Source organism: Scyliorhinus torazame, chromosome 29 (assembly GCF_047496885.1).
Source record: "Scyliorhinus torazame isolate Kashiwa2021f chromosome 29, sScyTor2.1, whole genome shotgun sequence".
Classification (NCBI taxonomy): domain Eukaryota; kingdom Metazoa; phylum Chordata; class Chondrichthyes; order Carcharhiniformes; family Scyliorhinidae; genus Scyliorhinus; species Scyliorhinus torazame.
The window spans coordinates 22359911-22381833 of record NC_092735.1 but is presented as its reverse complement, the minus strand read 5'-3'; the positions used below and the strand labels follow the sequence as shown (position 1 = coordinate 22381833).

At 50.3% G+C, this 21923-nt stretch overlaps 1 protein-coding gene across 1 annotated transcript in view; it reads right to left on the bottom strand.

Moving 5' to 3' along the window:
* Nucleotides 1-3576, bottom strand: part of LOC140404132 (transmembrane protein 184B-like) — a 75394-nt gene extending 71818 nt beyond the window's left edge. Inside the window, 1 exon segment of the mRNA XM_072492550.1 lies at nt 3328-3576. Within this exon segment, the coding sequence (XP_072348651.1) occupies nt 3328-3549 (222 nt within the window). The 5' untranslated portion in view covers nt 3550-3576.
* Nucleotides 3577-21923: the final 18347 nt, after the last annotated feature.

Below are 21923 nucleotides of genomic sequence, written 5' to 3'. Positions count from 1 at the left end.
TGTATATGGGTATTACGGTAAGGCCCCTGTACTACAGGTACGGGGGGGTAGATCCCTGCCTGCTGGCTCCGCCCAGGTGGCGGAGTATAAATGTGTGCGCTCTCCGAACTGCAGCCATTTCGGCAGCAGCTGTAGGAGGCCACACATCTCTGAGTAATAAAGCCTCAATTTGATTCTACTCTCGTCTCATCGTAATTGAGAATGCATCACTAATATAATTTATTTTATTATTATTCGTTCCTGGGACATGAGCGTCGCAGGCTATGACAGCATTTTTTGCCCATCTCCAATTGCCCTTCAGGGGTCAGTTAATAGTCAACCACGTTGCGGTGGGTCTGGGGTCACATGTAGCCAGACCAGGTAAGGACAGCAGATTTCTTCCCTCGCACATTGGCTAGCACTGTTGCTTCACAGCTCCATGGTCCTAGATTCGATTCCCATTTGGGTCACTGTCTGCGTGGAGTTTGCACGTTTTCCCCGTGTGTGCGTGGGTTTCCTCCGGGTGCTCCGGTTTCCTCCCACAGTCCAAAGATGTGCAGGTTAGGTGGATTGGTCATGCTCAATTGCCCTTAGTGTGCAAAAAGATTAGGTGGAGTTACTGGGTTGCAGGGATAGGGTGGCGGTGTGGGCCTAAGAAGGGTGCTCTTTCCAAGGTCCGGTGCAGACTCGATGGGCCAAATGGCCTCCTTCTGCACTATAAATTCTATCATTGCCCAGCCCTAGTTGCCCTTCCGAAGGTGGTGGTGAGCTGCCTTCTTGAGCCTCTGCAGTCCCGGAATTTTTTTTTGTGTTTTCATAGCGGTTGAATACAACTTCCTCGGCCATTTCCAGAGGGGCAATTAAGAGTCAGCCACATTGCTGTGGATCTGTAGGTCTGACCGGGTAAGGATGGCAGATTTCCTTCCCTAAAAGGGCATTGAAATGAAATGAAAATCGCTTATTGTCACAAGTAGGCTTCAAATGAAGTTACTGTGAAAAAGCCCCTAGTCGCCACATTCCGGCGCCTGTTCGGGGAGGCTGGTACAGGAATTGAGCCGTGCTGCTGGCCTGCCTTGGTCTGCTTTCAAAGCCAGCGATTTAGCCCCTCAACAAGATGGGTTTTTATGACAATGGTTTAATGGTCATCCTTAGGCTTTTAATTCCAGATATTTTATTGAGTTTAAATTGCACCATCTGCCGTGGTGGGATTGGGTCTGCATCATCCTGGGTCTCTGGATTATTAGTCCAGTGACAATACCACTGCGCCACCACCTCTTCTAAATGGAAGAGATCTCACAGCGAGGGTTGAAAAAGGCGGCAATTTTCTTCCTGGTGTACTGGCCAACAATTTATCCCTCATCTAGCATCACCAAAAGAATATTGGTTACGAGGAACCTTCCTGGGAATAAATAGACTGCGCAACAGTCCTATAGGTCTACACTGAAGGAGTAACTCATTGGTTAGAATCATAGAATTTATAGTGCAGAAGGAGGCCATTCAGCCCATTGAGTCTGGGACCCCAGCTATTCACAATATATATTAATGATTTAGACGAGGGAACCAAATGTAACATCTCAAAATTTGCAGATGATACCAAGTTGGGTTGGAGGGTGAACTGTGACGAGGATGCAGGGATCCTACAGAAAGATCTGGACAGGTTGTGGGGGTGGGCTAATCAATGGCAGATGCAGTATAATTTGGATAAGTGTGAGGTTATTCAATTTGGAAGCAAAATCAGGAAGACAGATTACTACCTGAATGGCTGTAAAGTGGGAGAGGGGAGTGTGCAGCGGGACCTGGGTGTCCTTGTGCACCAGTCGCTGAAGGTAAGCATGTAGGTGCAGCAGGCGGTAAATGGTTTGTTGACCTTCATTGCGAGAGTTTGAGAGTACAGAAGCAGGGATGTGTTGCTGGTGAGGCCACACTTGGAGTACTGTGTGCAGTTTTGGTCTCCTTTTCGGAGGAAGGATGTTCTTGCTCTCGAGGGAGTGCAGCGAAGGTTTACCAGACTGATTCCAGGGATGGTGGAACTGACGCATGAGGAGAGATTGACTAGGTTGGGATTGTTTGTGCTGGAGTTCAGACGAAGTTCAGGGGGGGGGGGGAAATGGGATCAAAGGCTATGGGGAGAAAGCAGGATTAGGCTATTGAGTTGGATGATCAGCCATGATCGTGATGAATAGCAGAGCAGGCTCGAAGGGCCGAATGGCCTCCTCCTGCTCCTATCATCTATGTTTCTATGACCTTTGAATTTCCGTTATGGAAAGAGCACCCTACATAAGCCCCTCGGCTCCACATGTCCCGTAACCCTATAATCCCACCTAATGTTTTGGACACTAAGGGGCAATTTAGCATGGCCAATCCACCTAACCTGCACATCTTTGGTTTGTGGGAGGAAACCGGAGCAGCCGGAGGAAACCCACGCACACATGGGGAGAAAGTGCAAACTCCACATACACAGTCACCCGAGGTCAGAATGGAACCCGGGACCCTGGAGCTGTGAGGCAGCAGTGCCAACCACTGCTACCCAGTTGCAGAGCATTTTGCGATACCGCAAAGATCTGAAAACGAAAAATTTTACAGGATGGGAAGTATCCAAATGAACGCTGCCTTGAATGAAGTGGGGTTAACCAGAACATTGCAACAGGTGGCATAGGATGGCAACACAATGGCACATCGCTGAATTCCCCCACTGTCAAAATACTGGGGGTTGCCATTGACCAGAACTGGACTAACCATATAAATACTGCGGCTACAAGAGCAAGTTAGAGGCTAGGAACCCTGTGGGTGAGTAACTCACTTCCTGAATCCCCAAAGCCTGTCCAGCACCTACAAAGCACAAGTCAAGAGTGTGATGTAATACTCTCCACTTGCCTGGTGCAGCTCCAACAACCCTCAAGAAGCTCAGCACCATCCAGGACAAAGCAGCCCTGCCTGATTGCTCCCCCTTCCACAGACATTCACTCCCTCCCCCACCGACAAACACGGAGCACCATCTACAAGATGCACCACAGGAACTCACCAAGGCTCCTTAGGCAGCACCATCAAAACCAGATGACCACTACCATCTATAAAAAGGACAAGGGCAGCAGATACATGGGAACCCCACCACTTGGAGGTTCCCCTCCAAGTCACTCACCATCCTGACTTGGCCGTTTCTTCACTGTCACTGGGTCAAAGTCCTGGAACTCCCTCTCTAACAGCGCTGTGGGTGTATCTACACCACGTGGACCACGTTTCAAGAAGGCAACTCACCACTACCATCTCAAGGGCAATCAAGGATAGACAACAAAGGCGGGCCTCCCCAGCGAAGAGCGAACGAGTTCTTAGAAAAGTAACCGCCCTTACCTGGTGGCACGTTATGAGGAGGGCCGTCCACACGAAGAAGCCAGAGATGCCTTGGGCCGCCGTGGTCATCAGGAATATCGGCTGCCCCACCGCCGTTGGAGTGTCGGGCAGCCACGAGACGCTGGGGTCGGCCACGGTGCTGCTGGGGCCTGGCTCTGGGGCCCTCAACGCCGCGGAGACCATGTTGACGCTTGTGGAGGTGCGGCTCGGCCTACTGCTCATCTGCCGCAGAGGAGAGAGAGAGAGAGAGAGAGTGGAATGAACAGGGCAAACAAGGACAACAGGGGGAAAAAAAGCAGGAACAGGCGCACATTCAATGTCACTGTGAACGAGGGATGAAAACAGTGGAGCAAACGAGTGAGCGATCGGGGGGGGGGGGCGGGGGGGGAAGAGGGAAACTGAGTGAAGGTCAAGCTTTTAGAAAGATGCCAAAGCTTCATTAAAAGATAGGACCAACAGCAAGGACTAAACCGCAAGGTTGCAACCCATTCAAGGGCAACACTGACATCAGAAACAGCGACAACATTCCAGAGATTAGATTGTTGCCTGAAAGCGATTCCCTGTAACACATGGGAGTAAGGACAATGTGAGAACAAAGATAAATATGTTACAAAGTAAAATTAGCATTATGTTTTTTTTACAGCATCTCACAAAGCTGCAAAGTCCTAAAGCAGTTTGCTTCCCAAGGATTTACATCAGTCTAGGTGAAAGCTCCAGGTTTTTTGGGGGGGAAACTGTATTTTTTTTCCAGTCCTCTGTCTCTTGTTGCCCATCCCTGAATATTCTTGATCTGAAGGGACTCGCTCGGCCATTTCAGAGGAAGGAAACACGTGTGGTTTTTTTTACACACCAACCATGGTTAGTTGTCACGGTCGCCATTACCGAGACTAGCTTTACATTCCAGGGGCGCGATCTACCGGCCACGTTGCGACCCCCAGGGAACCGGAGCACCTAAATCTAGGCCCACACAGTCCGCGCAGTACTGAGGGAGGGTTGCACCGTCAGAGATGTCGTCTTTCGGGCAAGATGCTAACCAATGTCCTCTCGGTCCTGTCAAGTGGAGGTAAAAAGGCTCGAATTTCACACCTTTGGAAAAAGGAACAAGGGAAATTCACCCCAGTGTCCTGAGCAATGCTGATCTAAGCGAGATTATTTGAGCATCATCACATAAACTTGCTGTGTGCAAATCTCTACATCACAAGTAACTATGCGTCAGAAAGTACTTAATTGGTTCTTGGTGGGGGAACACAAAGGGTGCTATGTAAATGCTACTCTTTCTTTAACTAATGTCCAACTCTCCAATCGCATCAGTTCGGACTCTGTGGGAATGTACAGGCAGGATTGGACTCTGCTGTGATGCCCTTCATGGTTCAACCGGTTGCCAACCGTGCCTGGGGGAGGGCGTGCTGGCGGAGCAGCTTGCTGGCTCAGCGAGGGTCACATCCAGCGTCTTCGGGAGGGGCGCGGTGGCAAAGGCCAACAACGACATCAGACGCGAGTGCAAGAGGATCATCACGACAAGAGGCACCCAAGGTGACCCTGAACCCCAGATATCCGTGTTGCCAAAAAGTGCTTTGGGGCATCTGGAGGTCAAGAAAGGCGCTACAGCAATGCAAGTCAGTCGGAATCCGATCACGAGGGGTCTTGATCATGGAACATGGTCAACAAGGTGTGGTCGTGGACAGGTGCGTGCAGGGGAGCGTCAGGAAAGAGGAACATCACATGTGAACCTCACCAACTGCAGTTCGGGCAGCTGGGTTGCATAGTGGTTAGCACAGTTGTTTCACAGCTCCAGGGTCCCAGATTCGGCTCCCCGCTGGGTCACTGGCTGACATTCTCGCCGTTTGTGCGTGGGTTTCCTCCGGGTGCTCCGGTTTCCTCCCACAGTCCAATGATGTGCAGATTAGGTGGATTGGCCACGCTAAATTGACCTTCGTGTCCAAAATGGTTAAGTGGGGGTTACGGGGGATGGGGTAGATATGTGGGCTCGAGTAGGATGCTCTTTGTAAGGGCCGCTGCAGGCACGATGGGCCGAATGGCCTCCTTCTGCACTGTAAATAAATAAATAAATTCTATGACATGCCCAAGGAGCAGGACACCTGACGTTTCCCTCCATCTCCAATGCAGGACACCCTGCCTAAAAATAACAACCATCTTCTCGACCACTTGGTCAGGATCAACTAATTTACATATGCGCATACGAGTGAGGAGGAATAGGCTACTCGGCCCCTCATGCCTGCACTCCCATACAATAAGATCACGGCTGACCGCATTTTAACCCCAACGTCTCATTATCGCCTACCCAGATAACATTTCATCCCCTTGCTTTAGCTTAGTTGGCTTAACAGCTGAATCCTGATGTGGAGCGAGGCCAACACCACGGGTTCAATTCATGAAGGCCCTGCCTTCTCAACCTTGCCCCTCGCCTGGAGGTGTGGTGACCCTCAGGTTAACCCTGCGCCAGTCAGCTCTCCCCCCCCCCCCCCCCGCCTCAAAGGGGAAAGCAGCCTATGGTCATCTAGGAGTATGGTGACGTTATATTTACCTGCTACTGCTGCTTGAAGGGGTGTTCAAAGATGCGGCCTCAACCACCCATTGAGGAAGAGGATTCCAAAGTCCACAACCTCCAGAGAAAATGATTCTCCTCATCTCAGTCCTAATTGGGCGACCCTCTCATTTTAAACAGTGACTCCTAGTTCTACATCCTGCCACAAGAGGAACCATCCTCTCCAAATGCACACAGCCAAAAACCCTCAGGATCTTGTCACCTGTCGCTCTTCTAAACTCCAGCGGATACAAGTCCAGCCTCTGCAACCTTTCCTCATCAGACAACCCGCCCAATCCGGGTATTAGTCTAATAAACCTTCTCTTAACTGTTTCCAGCAAGGAGACCAATACTGTACAGAGTACTCCAGATGTGGTCGATCAATGCCTTGTGTAACTGAAGCATAACCTCCCTTCTCTTGTATTCAATCCCTCTTGTATTAAATGATAACATTCGATTAGATTTGCTAATTACTTTATTCACCGGCATACTAACCTTTTGTGATTTATGTACTAGGACTCCCAGATCCCTCTGCATCTCAGAGCTCTGCAACCATTTAGAGAAATAAGCTTCTTTTTTTATTCTCCCTGCCAAAGTGGTAGTCCTCACATTTGCCCACATTATACTCCAGGTCTTTGCCCAATCACGTAACCTACGTTTTGAAGCCTCCTTGAGCCTCTTCGAAGCTCACGTTCCTACTTATCTTTGCGTCATCAGCACTTAGCAACCATAGCATCGGTCCTTTCATTCAAATCATTTATGAACATTGTAAAGAGTCGAGACTCCAACATTGACCCCTGTGGCACACCACTCATTACATCTTGCCAAACAGAAAATGGTCCATTTATGCCCACTCGGTTTCCTGTTAGTTTGACGTTCTTCAATCCATGCGATGTCACCCTCTACACCACGAGCTTCTACTTCCTGCAGTAACCTTTGATGAGGCACCTCATCAAATGCCTTCTGGAAACCCAAGTACAGTACATCCACCAGTTCCCCTTTATCCACAGCATCGGTTACTTCGTCAAAGAACACCAATAAATTGCTAAACACTATTTTCCTTTCAGAAAAGCTAGGGCCTAGGTTGGGGTGCACTTTCAGAGGGTCGGTGCACACGCGATGGGGCCAAATGGCCTCCGTCTGCACTGGAGGGATTCTATTGTTCTACAAAGCCATCCAGCACCGGACAGCTGCTAAAACAGGACTGTTCAGTACAAGTATGGCTCAACGGTAACTGGGAGCTTTTGAGATGGGCAACAATAGATTGTAGTCAGGGTATCAGTGTGTGCAGCGAAAGAAGGTAGAAAATGTTGAGGTGCATGGTCTAACAAAAAGCCAGGGCAGGATAAAGGGGCTGAATGGCCTCTTCCTGGCTGTCATGAGTTGCACATGTGGTAACAGTGGGAGGTCATTTGGGAATAAGGAAAACTCAAGCTAAAATTCAGTAACATTTTTATTGGCCTGGACTACATAAAGATGTAGTTACATTTTGTCAATCACGTCACACATGTCAAGTGATAGGGAAACCTCAAGCAGTGATAAAACCAGCGCCCTTAATACCCATTCCAGCATTTGAGGAACCTTTTACAAAGGTCCTAATCGATTGTGTAGGACCGCTTCCTAAAACAAAAAGTGGGAATCAATATCTTTTGACTGTAATGCATGTGTCTACTAGGTTTCCAGAGGCCATTCCTGTATGTAATATTACGGCTAAAAGGATTGTGGAGGAGTTACTTAAATTCTTTACTAGATATGGACTACCCACTGAAATTCAATCGGATCAAGGATCGAATTTTACTTCAAAGTTATTCAAAGGAGTTATGGATAGCTTAGGAATAACACAATTTAAATCAACTGCGTACCATCCAGAATCGCAGGGAGCGTTAGAAAGGTGGCATCAGACATTAAAGACAATGTTGAGGGCGTATTGTCAAGATTATCCAGAGGATTGGGATAAAGGAATCCCATTTGTATTGTTTGCAATTAGGGATGCACCTAATGAGTCTATCAAATTTAGTCCTTTTGAACTAATTTTTGGTCATGAGGTAAGAGAACCACTTAAATTGATTGAGGAAAAATTGGTGGGTGAGAAATCGGGAATTACACTATTGGATTATGTGTCAAATTTTAGGGAACGATTAAATAGAGCAGGTGAATTGGCAAGACAACATTTGAAAGTTGCACAAAATATTATGAAACGGGTAGCGGACAGGAAATCCAAAGTTCGTAGTTTTACCAGTGGGGATAAAGGTTTAGTGTTGTTACCAGTGGTAGGGGAGTCTTTAAAAGCTAGGTTTTGTGGACCGTATCAGATTGAAAGGAAATTAAGTGAGGTGAATTATGTGGTAAAAACACCAGATAGAAGGAAGACTCACCGAGTGTGTCATGTGAATATGCTTAAAAGGTACTTTGAAAGGGAAGGAGAGAAAAAGGAGGTTTTAATGATTCTAACTCAGTGACAAATCAAATCCAGATGACTGTGAATTTGACATGCCTCAAATTAAATTGGAAAAAGAGGATGTTCTTAAAAATTGGGATGAATTGTTAAGTTACCGTCCAGAGGAAAAACAAACTGACCTGAAAGAGTTATTGATATCACATGGGCACGTTTGTAGAGATAAATTGGGAAGTACTAAAATGGTTGTACATGATGTAGATGTAGGAAATGTTGTTCCTATCAAACAACATCCATATAGACTTAATCCTTTAAAATTGGCACAGGTTAACAGAGAGATTGAGTGTATGCTGAAGAATGGCATAATTGAAGTGGGTTGCAGCCAATGAAGCTCACCCATAGTGATGGTACCTAAACCAGATGGTACCCAACAGTTGGATGTGGACTATGGAAAGGTGAATGCAGTTACAAGAACGGACTCTTATCCTGTCCCACCATTGAAGGATTGCATGGAGAAAGTCGGACAATCTGCTTTTATTTCCAACTTCCAGACATGGAAAGAACCTTTAAAACATGGTATGGAGTTCTTCGATCGACTTCAGGAGGCAGGTTTGGTGATGAACTTAGCCGAAAGTGAATTTGGAGAAGCCCGAATCACTTTCCTTGAGGAGTTTCTAATACCCTCAGGACGAAGGGAAATAATGCGATTTCTTAACATGAATGAATTTGATCGAACCTTTGTGCAAAGGTTTTGTGGCGTGATTACTCCGCTGATGGAATTGCTAAAGAAACGTCAAAAATTTCAAGGGTCAGCGGACTTTCAACAGGCATTTGACTGCCTGAAAGCTGTGGTAACCAATGTTCCTGTATTGGAGAATTGCAAGGGACTCTGTGGTCAGATTGAACTAAAGTATCTGATTCTAAAGAGAATTGCCGAGGAGTAGAGGAATGGATGGATCGTGCAGAGACTTTGTTCAAAGAGACTGTCAATCGAGAAGGATTTCAGTTGGAGGAAGAACAACAAAGAAAAATGGACTATATTGTTATACCTGTTTGCGTGTGTTTTTTTTTTTAAACGAAAAGGTATATTTACTGCGTACATTTCTTAGTGGATGGTGCAAAAGTGAAAAATGAAACCATCTTGAAGTTGATGGTTTATTTTTTTTTCTTGGGGGGAGGGGGGGAGGTGTCATGTGAGAGTACCTTTAAGACATCGATGTTTAAGCAATGTACCTTTAAGAAAACAGTGATGTCAGAGAGTGGGTGGGGCTGAGCTCAGGTCAGCCATTTTGGAAGTTTAGTTTTGCAGTTTGGAGGAAAAGAGCTGGGTGTGTGTCTGTGTTTTGCAGTGAGCTGGATCTCTTCCATGAAAGACTATCTTTGGATCATTTGAGTGATTTAAAATTATAATAGTGAAGCCTTTAACCTGATGTGATTTTGTTTAAAGGTGTTAAGTCTCTTGGAAGTTTGAAGGAACATTTTAAGGAATTATTTACTGTTGCAATATTTTCTGAGTTATCTTTGAAGGGGTGTTAAGAGATATAATGTATATGTAAGATGTTAAGTTGAGTTCACGGAATAAACAGTGTTTTGTGTTTAAAAACCCACGTGTCCATAATTGTAATCCCACACCTAGGGAAAAAGCAACAAATCCATTAAAGGGGGAGGTTGGTTGAACTCCATGATACATTTTGGGGTTCTGAAAACGCCTCGCCCATAACATTGGCCCAACAATACTGTTGAACTGGGGCACCAGTGGTATAGTCGCTGGAATAGTCATCCAGAGACCCAGGATGATGTTCTGAAGACCCAGATTTGAATCACACCAAGGCAGAGGGTGAAATTGGAATTCAATAAAAATAAAAGTCTAATGATGGCCATGAAACCATTGTCGATTGTCGTAAAAACCAACCTGGTTCGCCAATGTCCCTTTAGGGAGGCAAATCTGCCGTCCTTACCCGGTCTGGCCTACATGTGACTCCAGATCCACAGCTAGTTGATTCATAGAAACTTACAGAATTCTAACAGGACTAGACAGGGTCGAGTCAATGCAGGAAGGATGTTCCCGATGGCGGGGGAGTCCATAATAATAATAATCTTTAGTAATGTCGCAAGTAGACTTACTTTAACAATGCAATGAATTAGGGCAGCACGGTGGCACAGTGGTTAGCACTGCTGCCTCACAGCGCCGTTGTCCCAGGTTCGATCCCGGCTCTGGGTAACTGACCGTGTGGAGTTTGCACATTCTCCCCGTGTTTGCGTGGGTTTCGCCCCCACAACCCAAAGATGTGCAAGGTAGGTGGATTGGACATGCTAAATTGTCCCTTAATTGGAAAAAATGAATTGGGTACTCTAAATAAAAAAAACAAAAATAAACAATGCAATGAATTTACTGTGAAAATCCCCTAGTCGCCACACTCCGGCGCCTGGTCGGGTACACTGAGGGAGAATTGAGAATGTCAATTCACCCAACAAGCATGTCTTTCGTTATATGTGGGAGGAAACCGGGGCACCCGGAGGAAACCCATGCAGACACGGGGGAGAACGTGCAGACTCCGCACAGCCAGTGACCCAAGCCGGGAATCGAACCTGGGACCCTGGCTCTGTGAAGCAACAGTGCTAGGCCCTGTGCTACCGTGCTGCCCCAGACTCAGAGGTCAGAGTCTGAGGATACGGGGTAGACCATTTAGGACTGAGGCGAGGAGACATTTCTTCACCCCAGAGAGTGGGCGGCCTGTGGAATTTGCTAAACCACTGGTGGCAGAATTCTTCGGCCACTGAGATTCTCTGTTCCCGTCAGCAGCGCATCCCCATCCGCGGTTTCCGGGCGGCTTCGACGGGAATTCATGTTGGCAAGCGGCAGGAGTAGAGACTTCTAGCGGCGGGGAACCGCCAAGAAACACACGGCTGGGAGACCGGAGAATCCGGACCTGTGTGTTTCCAAGGAGTTGGATATAGCTCTTGGGGAGAAAGGGGTCGAAGGATATAGCGGGTACAGGCTAGTGTGTTGGATGATCACATTAAATGGCAGAGTAGGCTCGAAGGACCAAATGGCCTTCACCTGCTCGGTTTTCTATGTTTCTATGTCTGTTAAACAGCCGAACAAGCCTCTCAGTTCAAGGACAATTATGGACGGGTAATAAATGCTGGCCCAGCCAGCAATGCCCACATGAAATGAAAATGAAATGAAAATCGCTTATTGTCACAAGTAGGCTTCAAATGAAGTTACTGTGAAAAGCCCCTAGTTGCCACACTCTGGCGCCTGTTCGGGGAGGCTATATCAAACACATTTTTAAAATGCGTCTCCTCTTCCAGAAACAGAAATTCCAGCCAGCAAGAAAAATGATCTTGAAACCACTATTTCCCCAAATGCTATCATTCCCATAATCCGAGGAGCCGACCACAACTTCGGGAAAATTACGGCTCTCGAGAAATTCACTTCCTCTCACAACTGGCAGCGAGCCGCACCGAGGAGCCACCTAGCTATTAAAGGACAGTCTCGTAGCTTGACGAGGTGCTGGCAGAGGGATGGGTACACTCACCCCCAGACTGCCTGCCGCACAAAGGGCAGGCCGAGATTTCTTCCACATCTGCAAGTGAGGTTTGCCCAGGCGTAGGCGGCAGCTATTCGGGAGTGGGTGGAAGAGTCGGTTTCAAATTCTGAGAGCTATGATGCTGATACGTTGCTACACTGGAGGGCACCGTTCTCAATCTTGTTTTTGAAGTGGCTTTTTCCAAAGTCACAGAGACTGGGCGGGGGGTGTGGGGGTTTAAGCATTCTTAAACCAATACACCGAGCGAGGGAGTCAGACCCCATTCTATATTTCCCCACCTCAAATTATATGACCTTTAGATAAAGACATGGAAACCATCGCGGTAGCAAAAAGCCACCCCAAGAACAGAGGCTACAAGAGCAAATCGTGAGCCTACATGGAAATGTTCTCCACTCGAGGTCCTGCTGGACATCTAATCCTGATCAAAGATCTGTTACATGCAAAGCTGTTAAAATTCTGACTGGGGGCAGCACGGGTGGCGCAGTGGTTAGCACTACTGCCTCGCGGCGCCGAGGTCCCAGGTTCAAACCTGGCTCTGGGCCACTGTCCGTGTGGAGTTGGCACAGTCTCCCAGTGTTTGCGTGGGTTTCACCCCTGATGCACGATCAATGACCATTAAAGCGAGGTTGTAGTCCAACTGAAGGCTTTAATAAGCTAGATGTTTCCCCCAGCAGCTCAGGTACAGAATGAAGGCTGCTGGGGCGGCACGGGTTCTTATACACCGCCTAGCAGGGCGGAGCTATCATACATTCTAACCAATAGAAAGCATACAGTTTCCACCAATTGTGCTTTATCCTATCAGGTACCGTAATACCTATAATACCACATTCACCCCCCGTTAAAAAAAGAGTCCGGCGGGGGCGGTGGCCTGAAACTACAAAACATGGCAACGTGGTATAATTAGTTATGGAGGTACCGTAATACCTCCGTACAGTGTTTAGTAACTATTTACAATTCTGGTAGCCATGTACATTTGATGGTTTATATTTACAGTTTACAATTAAAATGAAGCAATCAGTCGATCGGGGGCCCTGGTCATCCTCTGTGATCGTCGGAGCTTCAGTGGTGACTCCGGTGGAGGCTCGAGCGTCTGTGACTCCGGGAGCGTGGCTTCGATCTCCATGGCAGCTTCGGCACCCCTAGACGGCACTGGTGGGGGAAACGGTTGACCTGGGAAGGGAGCGCCTGCGGGGGGGGCCGAGACAGGGTCGTCGGAAGGACCGATCCTCCTGTAAGGTGCTGCGGTGGAGGGGAGGGTGGGACTGGTGGCTGGGATGTGCGTGGGGTTCCGGTGGGCGCCAGGTCCCATAGGGAGACCGTATCTTGTCGGCCGTCGGGATACGCCACGTAAGTGTACTGGGGATTAGCATGGAGCAGGTGGACCCTATCGACCAACGGGTCCGACTTGTGCGCCCGCACGTGTTTTCGCAGCAGGATGGGTCCGGGTGCTGCCAGCCAGGTCGGGAGCGAGGTCCCAGAGGAAGACTTCCGAGGGAAGACAAGGAGACGTTCGTGAGGTGTCTGGTTGGTGGTCGTACAAAAGCAGTGACCGGATGGAGTGGAGGGCATCCGGGAGGACTTCTTGCCAGCGGGAGACTGGGAGGTTCCTGGACCGTAGGGCCAGTAGGACGGTCTTCCAGACCGTTCCGTTCTCCCTCTCTACCTGTCCATTACCTCGGGAGTTGTAACTGGTCGTCCTGCTCGAGGCGGTGCCCTTGCTGAGCAGGAATGGACGCAGTTCGTCGCTCATAAAGGAGGACCCCCTATCACTGTGTATGTAAACGGGGAACCCGAACAGTGCAAAGATAGTATGGAGGGCCTTGATGATGGTGGTTGCGGTCCTGTTGGGGCAGGGGATGGCGAATGGGAACCGGGAGTACTCGTCAATCACGTTCAGGAAGTAGGTGTTGCGGTCGGTGGAGGGGAGGGGGCCTTTGAAGTCCATGCTGAGGCGTTCAAAGGGACGGGAAGCCTTTATCAGGTGCGCTTTCTCTGGTCAGTAGAAATGCGGTTTCCACTCCGCGCAGATTTGGCGGTCCCTGGTGACTGTCCTGACCCCCTCGATGGAGTAGGGCAGGTTGCGGGTTTGACAAATAGGAAAAAGGGAGTGACCCCCGGGTGGCAGAGGTCCTCGTGGAGAGCTCGGAGGCGGTCCACTTGTGCGGTGGCACATGTGCCGCGGGACAGGGCGTCAGGAGACTCGCTTAGCTTCCCGGGACGATACAGGATCTCATAGTTGTAGGTGAAGAGTTCGATCCTCCACCGCAAGATCTTATCGTTCTTTATCTTGCCCCGCTGTGCATTATCAAACATGAAAGCAACCGACCGTTGGTCCGTGAGGAGAGTGAATCTCCTGCCGGCCAGGTAATGCCTCCAGTGTCGCACAGCTTCTACTATGGCCTGGACTTCCTTTTCGACTGAGGAGTGGCGGATTTCGGAAGCATGGAGGGTATGGGAGAAGAAGGCCATGGGTCTGCCCGCTTGGTTGAGGGTGGCCGCCAGAGCTACGTCGGACGCATCGCTCTCGACCTGGACGGGGAGGGACTCGTCGATGGCGTGCATCGTGGCCTTTGCAATGTCTGCTTTGATACGGCTGAAGGCCTGGCGGGCCTCTATCGACAGGGAAAAAGCTGTGGATTGGATCAGGGGACGGACCTTGTCCGCGTAGTTGGGAACTCACTGGGCGTGGTAGCTAAAAAAACCCTAGGCAACGTTTCAGGGCCTTGGAACAGTGAGGGAGGGGGAGCTCCATAAGGGGGCGCATGCATTCAGGGTCGGGGCCTAGAACTCCATTTCGCACTACGTAGCCGAGGATGGCTAGGCGGTCGGTGCTGAACACGCATTTATCCTTGTTGTATGTAAGGTTAAGGATTTTAGCGGTCTGGAGAAATTTTCGGAGGTTGGCGTCGTGGTCCTGCTGGTCATGGCCGCAGATGGTGACATTATCGAGATAAAGGAATGTTGCCCGTAAACCCTACCGGTCAACCATTCGGTCCATCTCGCGCTGGAAGACCGAGACCCTGTTGGTGACACCGAAGGGAACCCTTAAGAAGTGATAGAGCCGCCCGTCTGCTTCGAAGGCAGTGTATTTGCGGTCACTAGTGCGGATGGGGAGCTGGTGGTAGGCGGACTTGAGATCCACCGTGGAGAAGACCTTATAATGCACGATCCTGTTTACCAGGTCGGATATGCGGGGGAGAGGGTACGCGTCCAGCTGCGTAAACCTGTTGATGGTCTGACTGTAGTCGATGACCATCCTATGCTTCTCCCCGGTCTTTACCACCACTACTTGAGCTCTCCAGGGACTGTTACTGGCTTCAATGGCGCCTTCCCTCAGTAGCCTTTGGACCTCTGACCTAATAAAGATCCGGTCCTGGGCACTGTAGCGTCTGCTCCTGGTGGCGACGGGTTTGCAATCCGGGGTGAGGTTCGCAAACAGGGAAGACGGATCGACCTTAAGGGTCGCGAGGCCGCAGACAGTGAGGGGGGGTATAGGGCCGCCGAATTTGAAGGTTACACTGGGAGTCTAAACCCAGGAGTGTAGCCGCGCAGAGGTGGGGAAGGACGTAGAGACGGAAATTTTTGAACTCCCTACCCTGGACTGTGAGGTTTGCTACACAAAACCCCTTTATCTCCACTGAGTGGGAACCGGAAGACAGGGAGATTTTTTGATTAATGGGGTGGATGAGGAGAGAACAGCGCCTTACCGAGTCAGGGTGTATGAAGCTCTCCGTGCTCCCAGAGTCGATTAGGCAGGACGTCTCGTGACCGTTGATGAATACGGTCATCATAGCAGTTGAGAGTATTCGAGGCCGAGACTGATCCAGAGTCACCGAGACTAATCGCATCAGCTGAGAGTTCTCTTCGGGCAGTGCGTGGTCAGCCGAGCTGGGGTCCTGGGGGTTCATCCAAGATGGCGGCTCCCATTGGTCGCACATGGCTGGGGGTGCACAAAATGGCAGCGCCCATCCCTCCAACGTGGCGTCCGCGGAACAAGATGGCGGCGCCCGGGGTCCACACGTGGCCCTGGAATATGAAGATGGCGGCGACCGCTGGCCGCATGGAGCCCGTGGAGAAGTTTGTGGTTGCGGTCCGCATTCGCCGCCGGAGACCGCGGCAACCGCCCGGGCCTGACATACCCCCACGAAATGGCCCTTTTTGCCACATCCCTTGCAGGTGGATGCGCGGGCCGGGTAGTGCTCGCGGGGGTGCTTGGCCTGCCTGCAAAAGTAGCAGCGGGGCCGGTTGCCAGGCCGCTTTGCAGCGCAGGCCTGTGGGGGAATGGGGGAAGTCTCGGGGTCGGCCGCAGAGAGGTTCCACGCTGCCCAGGGGAGTGCCGCGCGGTCGGGAACGTAAGCGCGGGCATTCCTAGAGGCCATGTCCAGGGAGCCTGCAAGGGCCTGTGCCTCCCTGAGACCCAGGGTGTCCTTTTCTAACAGACGCTGGCGGATTTGTGAAGATAGCATACCTGCCACGAAAGCGTCCCGGACTAAGAGTTCCGTGTGTTCGCTCGCCGAAACTTGCGGGCAGCTGCAGTTCCTTCCCAACACCAAGAGTGCATGGTAGAATTCCTCCAGCGATTCGTCGCCTTGTTGCAAGCAGGTGCCGGGCGTAGACCTGGTTTACCGGGCGAATATAGTGTCCTTTTTGCAGCATCAAAGTCTTCTGCTTCCTCGATGAGGGTGTAAATCTCCGGGCTCACCCTTGAATGCAGGACGTGCAGTTTCTGCTCTCCCGTGGGTGCGGTTTTGGCCATCCCTAGATACCCTTTAAAGCACGCCAGCCAGTGCTTAAAGATTGCCGCTGAGTTTGCCGTGTGGGGGCTAAGTTGTAGACACTCCGGCTTGATTCGGAGCTCCATCCTTTCTTCTTAAAAAACTAGCTTATTAAATTGATGCACGATCAATGACCACTCAAGCGAGGTTGTAGTCCAACTGAAAGCTTTAATAAGCTAGATGTTTCCCCCAGGAGCTCAGGTACAGACTGAAGGCTGCTGGGGCGGCACGGGTTCTTATACACCGCCTAGCAGGGCGGAGCTATCATACATTCTAACCAATAGAAAGCATACAGTTTCCACCAATGGTGCTTTAGCCTATCAGGTACCGTAATATCTATAATACCACAGTCCCTACAACCCAAAGATGTGCAGGGTAGGTGGATTGGCCATGTTAAATTGCCCCTTAATTGGGAAAAATAAAATTCTGACCGTCTTCAATACACACATCTTGGTCAGGTTTATAATATAATAATAATCTTTATTGTCACAAGTAGGCTTACATTAACACTGCAATGACGTTACTGTGGAAAGCCCCTAGTCGCCACACTCCGGCGCCTGTTCGGGTACACGGAGGGAGAATTCAGAATGTCCAACTCACCTAACAAGCACGTCTTTCGGGACTTGTGGGAGGAAACCGGAGCACCCGGAGGAAACCCACGCAGACACGGGGAGAACGCGCAGACTCCGCACAGACAATGACCCAAGCTGGGAATCGAACCTGGGACTGAAGAGATTGTAGAGTGGCCCAGTTTTAGCCTGCCGCAAGCCATGGCTCAGTCAATGCTGCTCTCCCCTCAGACGGCTGTGGGTTCAAAGCCCATTCCAGCCGTGAGCGCATGCAAACCCAGGCTGGCAACCCTGGTGCAGTACTGAGGAAGCGGTCAGCGACACCCGCTCTCAGGTGAAACCTTAAACCGAGGCCCTGCCTGCCCTCTCCGTGAACGTAAAAGATCTCATAGGACATGCGGTGGCAAAGCGGTATCATCACTGGACGAGTAATCCAGAGACTCAGGGATCCGGGTTCGAAACCCGCCACAGTAGATGGCAAAATCTGACTGCAATAAAAATCTGGAATTAAAAATCTAATGATAAATCCTGAAACCACTGTTGGAAAAACCCGGCCTGGTTCACTGTTGCCATTTAGGGAGGGAATCTTTACCAATCATCAAATCCCTACAGTCCATTCAGCCCGAGTCTGCACCGAACCTCCCCGTAACCCCGACCTCGCCTTTGGACACTAAGGGGAAATTTAGCACGGCCAATCCACCTAATCGGCACATCTTTGGATTATGACTCTGAACTGCCCTATGAAATGTTAACCCTCAGCTGGGGTAACACCCACATCCCATGAAGGAATAAAGAGAGCTTTGAAAGTGAAAACACCTGATTTGAAGTGTACAAGATTATGAGGGGCACGGCCAGGGTGGAGAGGGAGCAGCTGTTCCCCTTAGCTGAAGGGTCAGTTATGAGGGGACACATGTTCAAGGTGGGGGGCAGGAGGTTTACGGGGGTGATTTGAGGAAAAACCTTTTTACCCAGAGGGTGGTGACGGTCTGGAATTCATTGCCTTGGGAGGGTGGTAGAGGCGGGTTGCCTCACACCCTTTAAAAAGTACCTGGATGAGCACTTGGCACGGCGTAACATTCAAGGCTCCGGGCCTGGTGCTGGCAAATGGGATTAGGTAGACAGGTCAGGTGTCGTTCCATGTGCCGGTGCAGGCTCGATGGGCCGAAGGGCCTCTTCTGCGCTGTATTATTCAGTGATTCTGCGAAACAGGGGTGCCCCAGCCAATACTTGCATCCCTCAACCAACACCTAAAAACACATCTGATCTTGACGACATTACAGTTTGCGGGCAATGGGCTGGTTACTACGGCGTAAAGCAATTTGAAAGGCACTCCGGAAATGAAAGCCTCATCTCAAGGACAGTCCGCACCCGCGACCTATTCAAGAGCCTTCCTTTAACGCTCCAAACTCGGTCAATGCTGTCCTCATACCGTCTATCTGAACTTAAAAAAAACAATCGAAGCCGGTTCACTGGGAGACTCGAAGAACTGGCAGCTATAGGCCATGACCACAAAAGGTGGCGGGGTTTGAGGGACAAAGGCGCGCACAGTCGTCACCGCCCGTTTTCAGCAGAATGCACATCCTTCAACATTTCCCCCACCCACCGACTGACGGTTTCAAAAGGCCTTCTGCACCCCTGCAGCCTTTGCAGTTCCACGATTGCTCGGCAACAGGTCGGAGGTCACAGAGAGCTGAACCTTTCCCGCAAAGCCAAAGTTCACTCCCACATTTAGGGTTTTTCTTTTTCAAAAAAAAAATCCAACACGGGATTGCCAGTTAGGGAAAAACAAAAACGGCAGGAATTAAACTGGGCACGCTTGGGGCTGGGCTGCAGGCCTCGCCCCCGAGGAAACAGGAGGTCAGCCGATATTTTAGGCGGACGTTTCTTCAGGCCTGCAGACTGCCAACCCCCGGGGATATTTTGTTATTTCAAATATAATTCATTTACGAGGTGAAATAAACCCCAGCTCCAGCAAGTCACCGGTTTGAGGTAGCTTCAGCTGCCTAGGCCTCAGGCTTTAGAACTCCCCCCTAAACCTCTACTTTCCTTGACGACGCTATCTGCCTCTTTGACCAAGCTTTGTGTCACCCGCCTGGATACCTCCCTATGTGGCTAGTGCCGGGCTGTGTCACCTTGGGATGGTGAGGGTGCTATATAAATCACACACAAGTTGTTGCTAAGAAACGGGCAGCCATCCCGGGCTTCTTTCACAGCGAAGCGAGACTGGGGCAGGCGCCTTCATTTGACAGTCACTGAATCACGCTCCGTACGATTATCATAGGAATTCTACCGTTTTAGTATGCCAAGTTACATGATGTAAAAAAACAGCACAGCCCCGCTGTATGGGAATGGGAGGGGACGGTTACCCGCTTCGACCACGCTAATCTCGGGCCTATATGGACAGGCATTCCCAAGAGACGGGAGCTTTTTGCTAAGTTAACAAGTTAGCACAGCAGCCTCCTAAGAACAGATTGTCTGTGCTGCTGAATACCTGGTCCCGTTGCCAAGTGTAAAACGAAATGCTTAAAGCATCCCGGGGGGGGGGCAATCTGTTTATAAGCACGTGTCTCCTGAGCTTGGTCGCGTGACACAGAATGGGCCAGTGGACAGACGGTTTTGCATACTTTATCAGTGCGACAGGCTAAAACAGAGAGAGGCGCATTGACAGAGGACTGGGCAAAGTGGGCGTTACAACTGGACTTGCCTTTTCATCTCCCAACACACCCTAGAAACGCACATCCGCCACACGAGATTGTACTAGGGCCAACCCCACCATCTTGAACTCTTAATTCCGCCCACTCCCACCCACAAAAGGCCTCAAAACTATGGACCTCCTCCAAAGTCTCCAGATTAGAATTCCTCATCCTGGGCTTTCTTTAACAGCACGGAACAAGGCCCGTCGTGTCCATACCGACCATCAAGCAGCTTATCTATTCTAATTCCATTTCCCAGCATTTGTTCCGCGACCTTATATGTTAGGGCGTTTCAAGTGCTCATCTAATCTGTCTTAAATGTTGAGAGGGTTCCCGCCCCTGCCACCCTTTCAGACAACGAGTTCCAAATTCCCAACACTGGAAGGTTTTTCCTCACACCCCTCGAAATCTTTTGCCCCTTTCCATAAATCTAAGACTTCTGGCTAGTGACCTCTCAACTAAGGGGAAACGTTTCTTCCACAACTGCCCTATCAATGCCTCTCAATTTTGTACACCTCAATCAGTCCCCCCTCAGCCTCAAGGAAAACAACCCCAGCCTAACAAAGCTCTCTTACGGGCAGCACGGTAGCACAAGTGGATAGCACTATGGCTTCACAGCGCCAGGGTCCCAGGTTCGATTCCCCGCTGGGTCACGGTCTGTGCGGAGTCTGCACGTTTTCCCAGTGTCTGCGTGGGTTTCCTCCGGGTGCTACGGTTTCCTCGCACAAGTCCAAAGATGTGCAGGTTAGGTGGATTGGCCATGATAAATTGCCCTTAGTGACCAAAATGCTTAGGAGGGGTTATTGGGTTATGGTGGAAGTGAGGGCTTAAGTGGGTCAGTGCAGACTCGATGGGCCGAATGGCCTCCTTCTGCACTGTATGTTCTATGTTCCTCGGTGCTGGCCTCGAACAGGTTTTGGAACAGGCCGAAAAACTGCCCCCAACTATCCAGGAGGACTTCCTCTGACCCTCAGGCGGCGTACTTAATCTTCTCCAGGTGGAGAAATTCCGAGAGGTCAGCGAGCCAGTCTGCAGCCGTGGGTGGTGCTGCCGATCGCCAGCCGAGCAGGATTCTCCGGCGTGCGATTAGGGAAGCGAAAGCGAGGGCGTTGGCCCCCTTCCCCATGTGTAACTCTGGCTGCTCCGATACCCTGAAGAGTGCCACTATTGGGCATGTGAGGTACCCTCAATAATGATGCTTAGAGATTAAACTGTAAAGAAGGCTTTATTAGGCTAATAACTATGCTACAGATTTGGACGAGAGCTGACTGCTATACAGACCATGAGGCAGGCCTTTATGTATGGCTCCCAGATGGGCGGAGCCAGAGGCGGAGTCCTCAGTGTTCCAAGCCTGGTCTTAAAGGGGACATCACCTTACATGATGATAAGGCAGTAACCGTTCATCACATTCACCCCCTGTTTAAAAAGGAGTCCGGCGGGGGTGAAGTGCCATCATAGGTCCATTCCTTAAGGGGGCGCATGCGGTCGGGGTCGGGACCTAGGACCCCGTCTTCCACGACGTAGCCGAGGATGGCCAGTCGGGTGGTGTGGAAAACGCATTTGCCCTCGTTATAGGTCAGGTTAAGGGCTCGGGCGGTCTGGAGGAACTTTTTGAGGTTAGCGTCATGATCCTGCTGATCATGGCCGCAGATGGTGACATTGTCCAAGTACGGGTATGTAGCCCGCAAACCGTACTGGTCCACCATTTGGTCCATCGCCCTTTGCAAGACGGAGACCCCATTTGTGACACCAAAGGGGACCCTGAGGAAGTGGAAGAGCCGGCCGGCTGCTTCGAAGGCAGTATAGGGGCAGTCTTTTGGTCGGATGGGGAGCTGGTGGTAGGCAGATTTGAGGTCGACCGTGGAAAAGACTCGGTATTGGGCGATCCGATTTACCATTTCCGCGATGCGAGGAAGGGGGTACGCATCAAGCTGCGTGAATCGGTTTATGGTCTGGCTATAATCCACAACCATCCGTTTATTCTCCCCGGACCGGACTACCACCACTTGCGCTCTCCAAGGGCTGTTGCTAGCCTCGATGACCCCCTCTCCCAGTAAACGCTGGA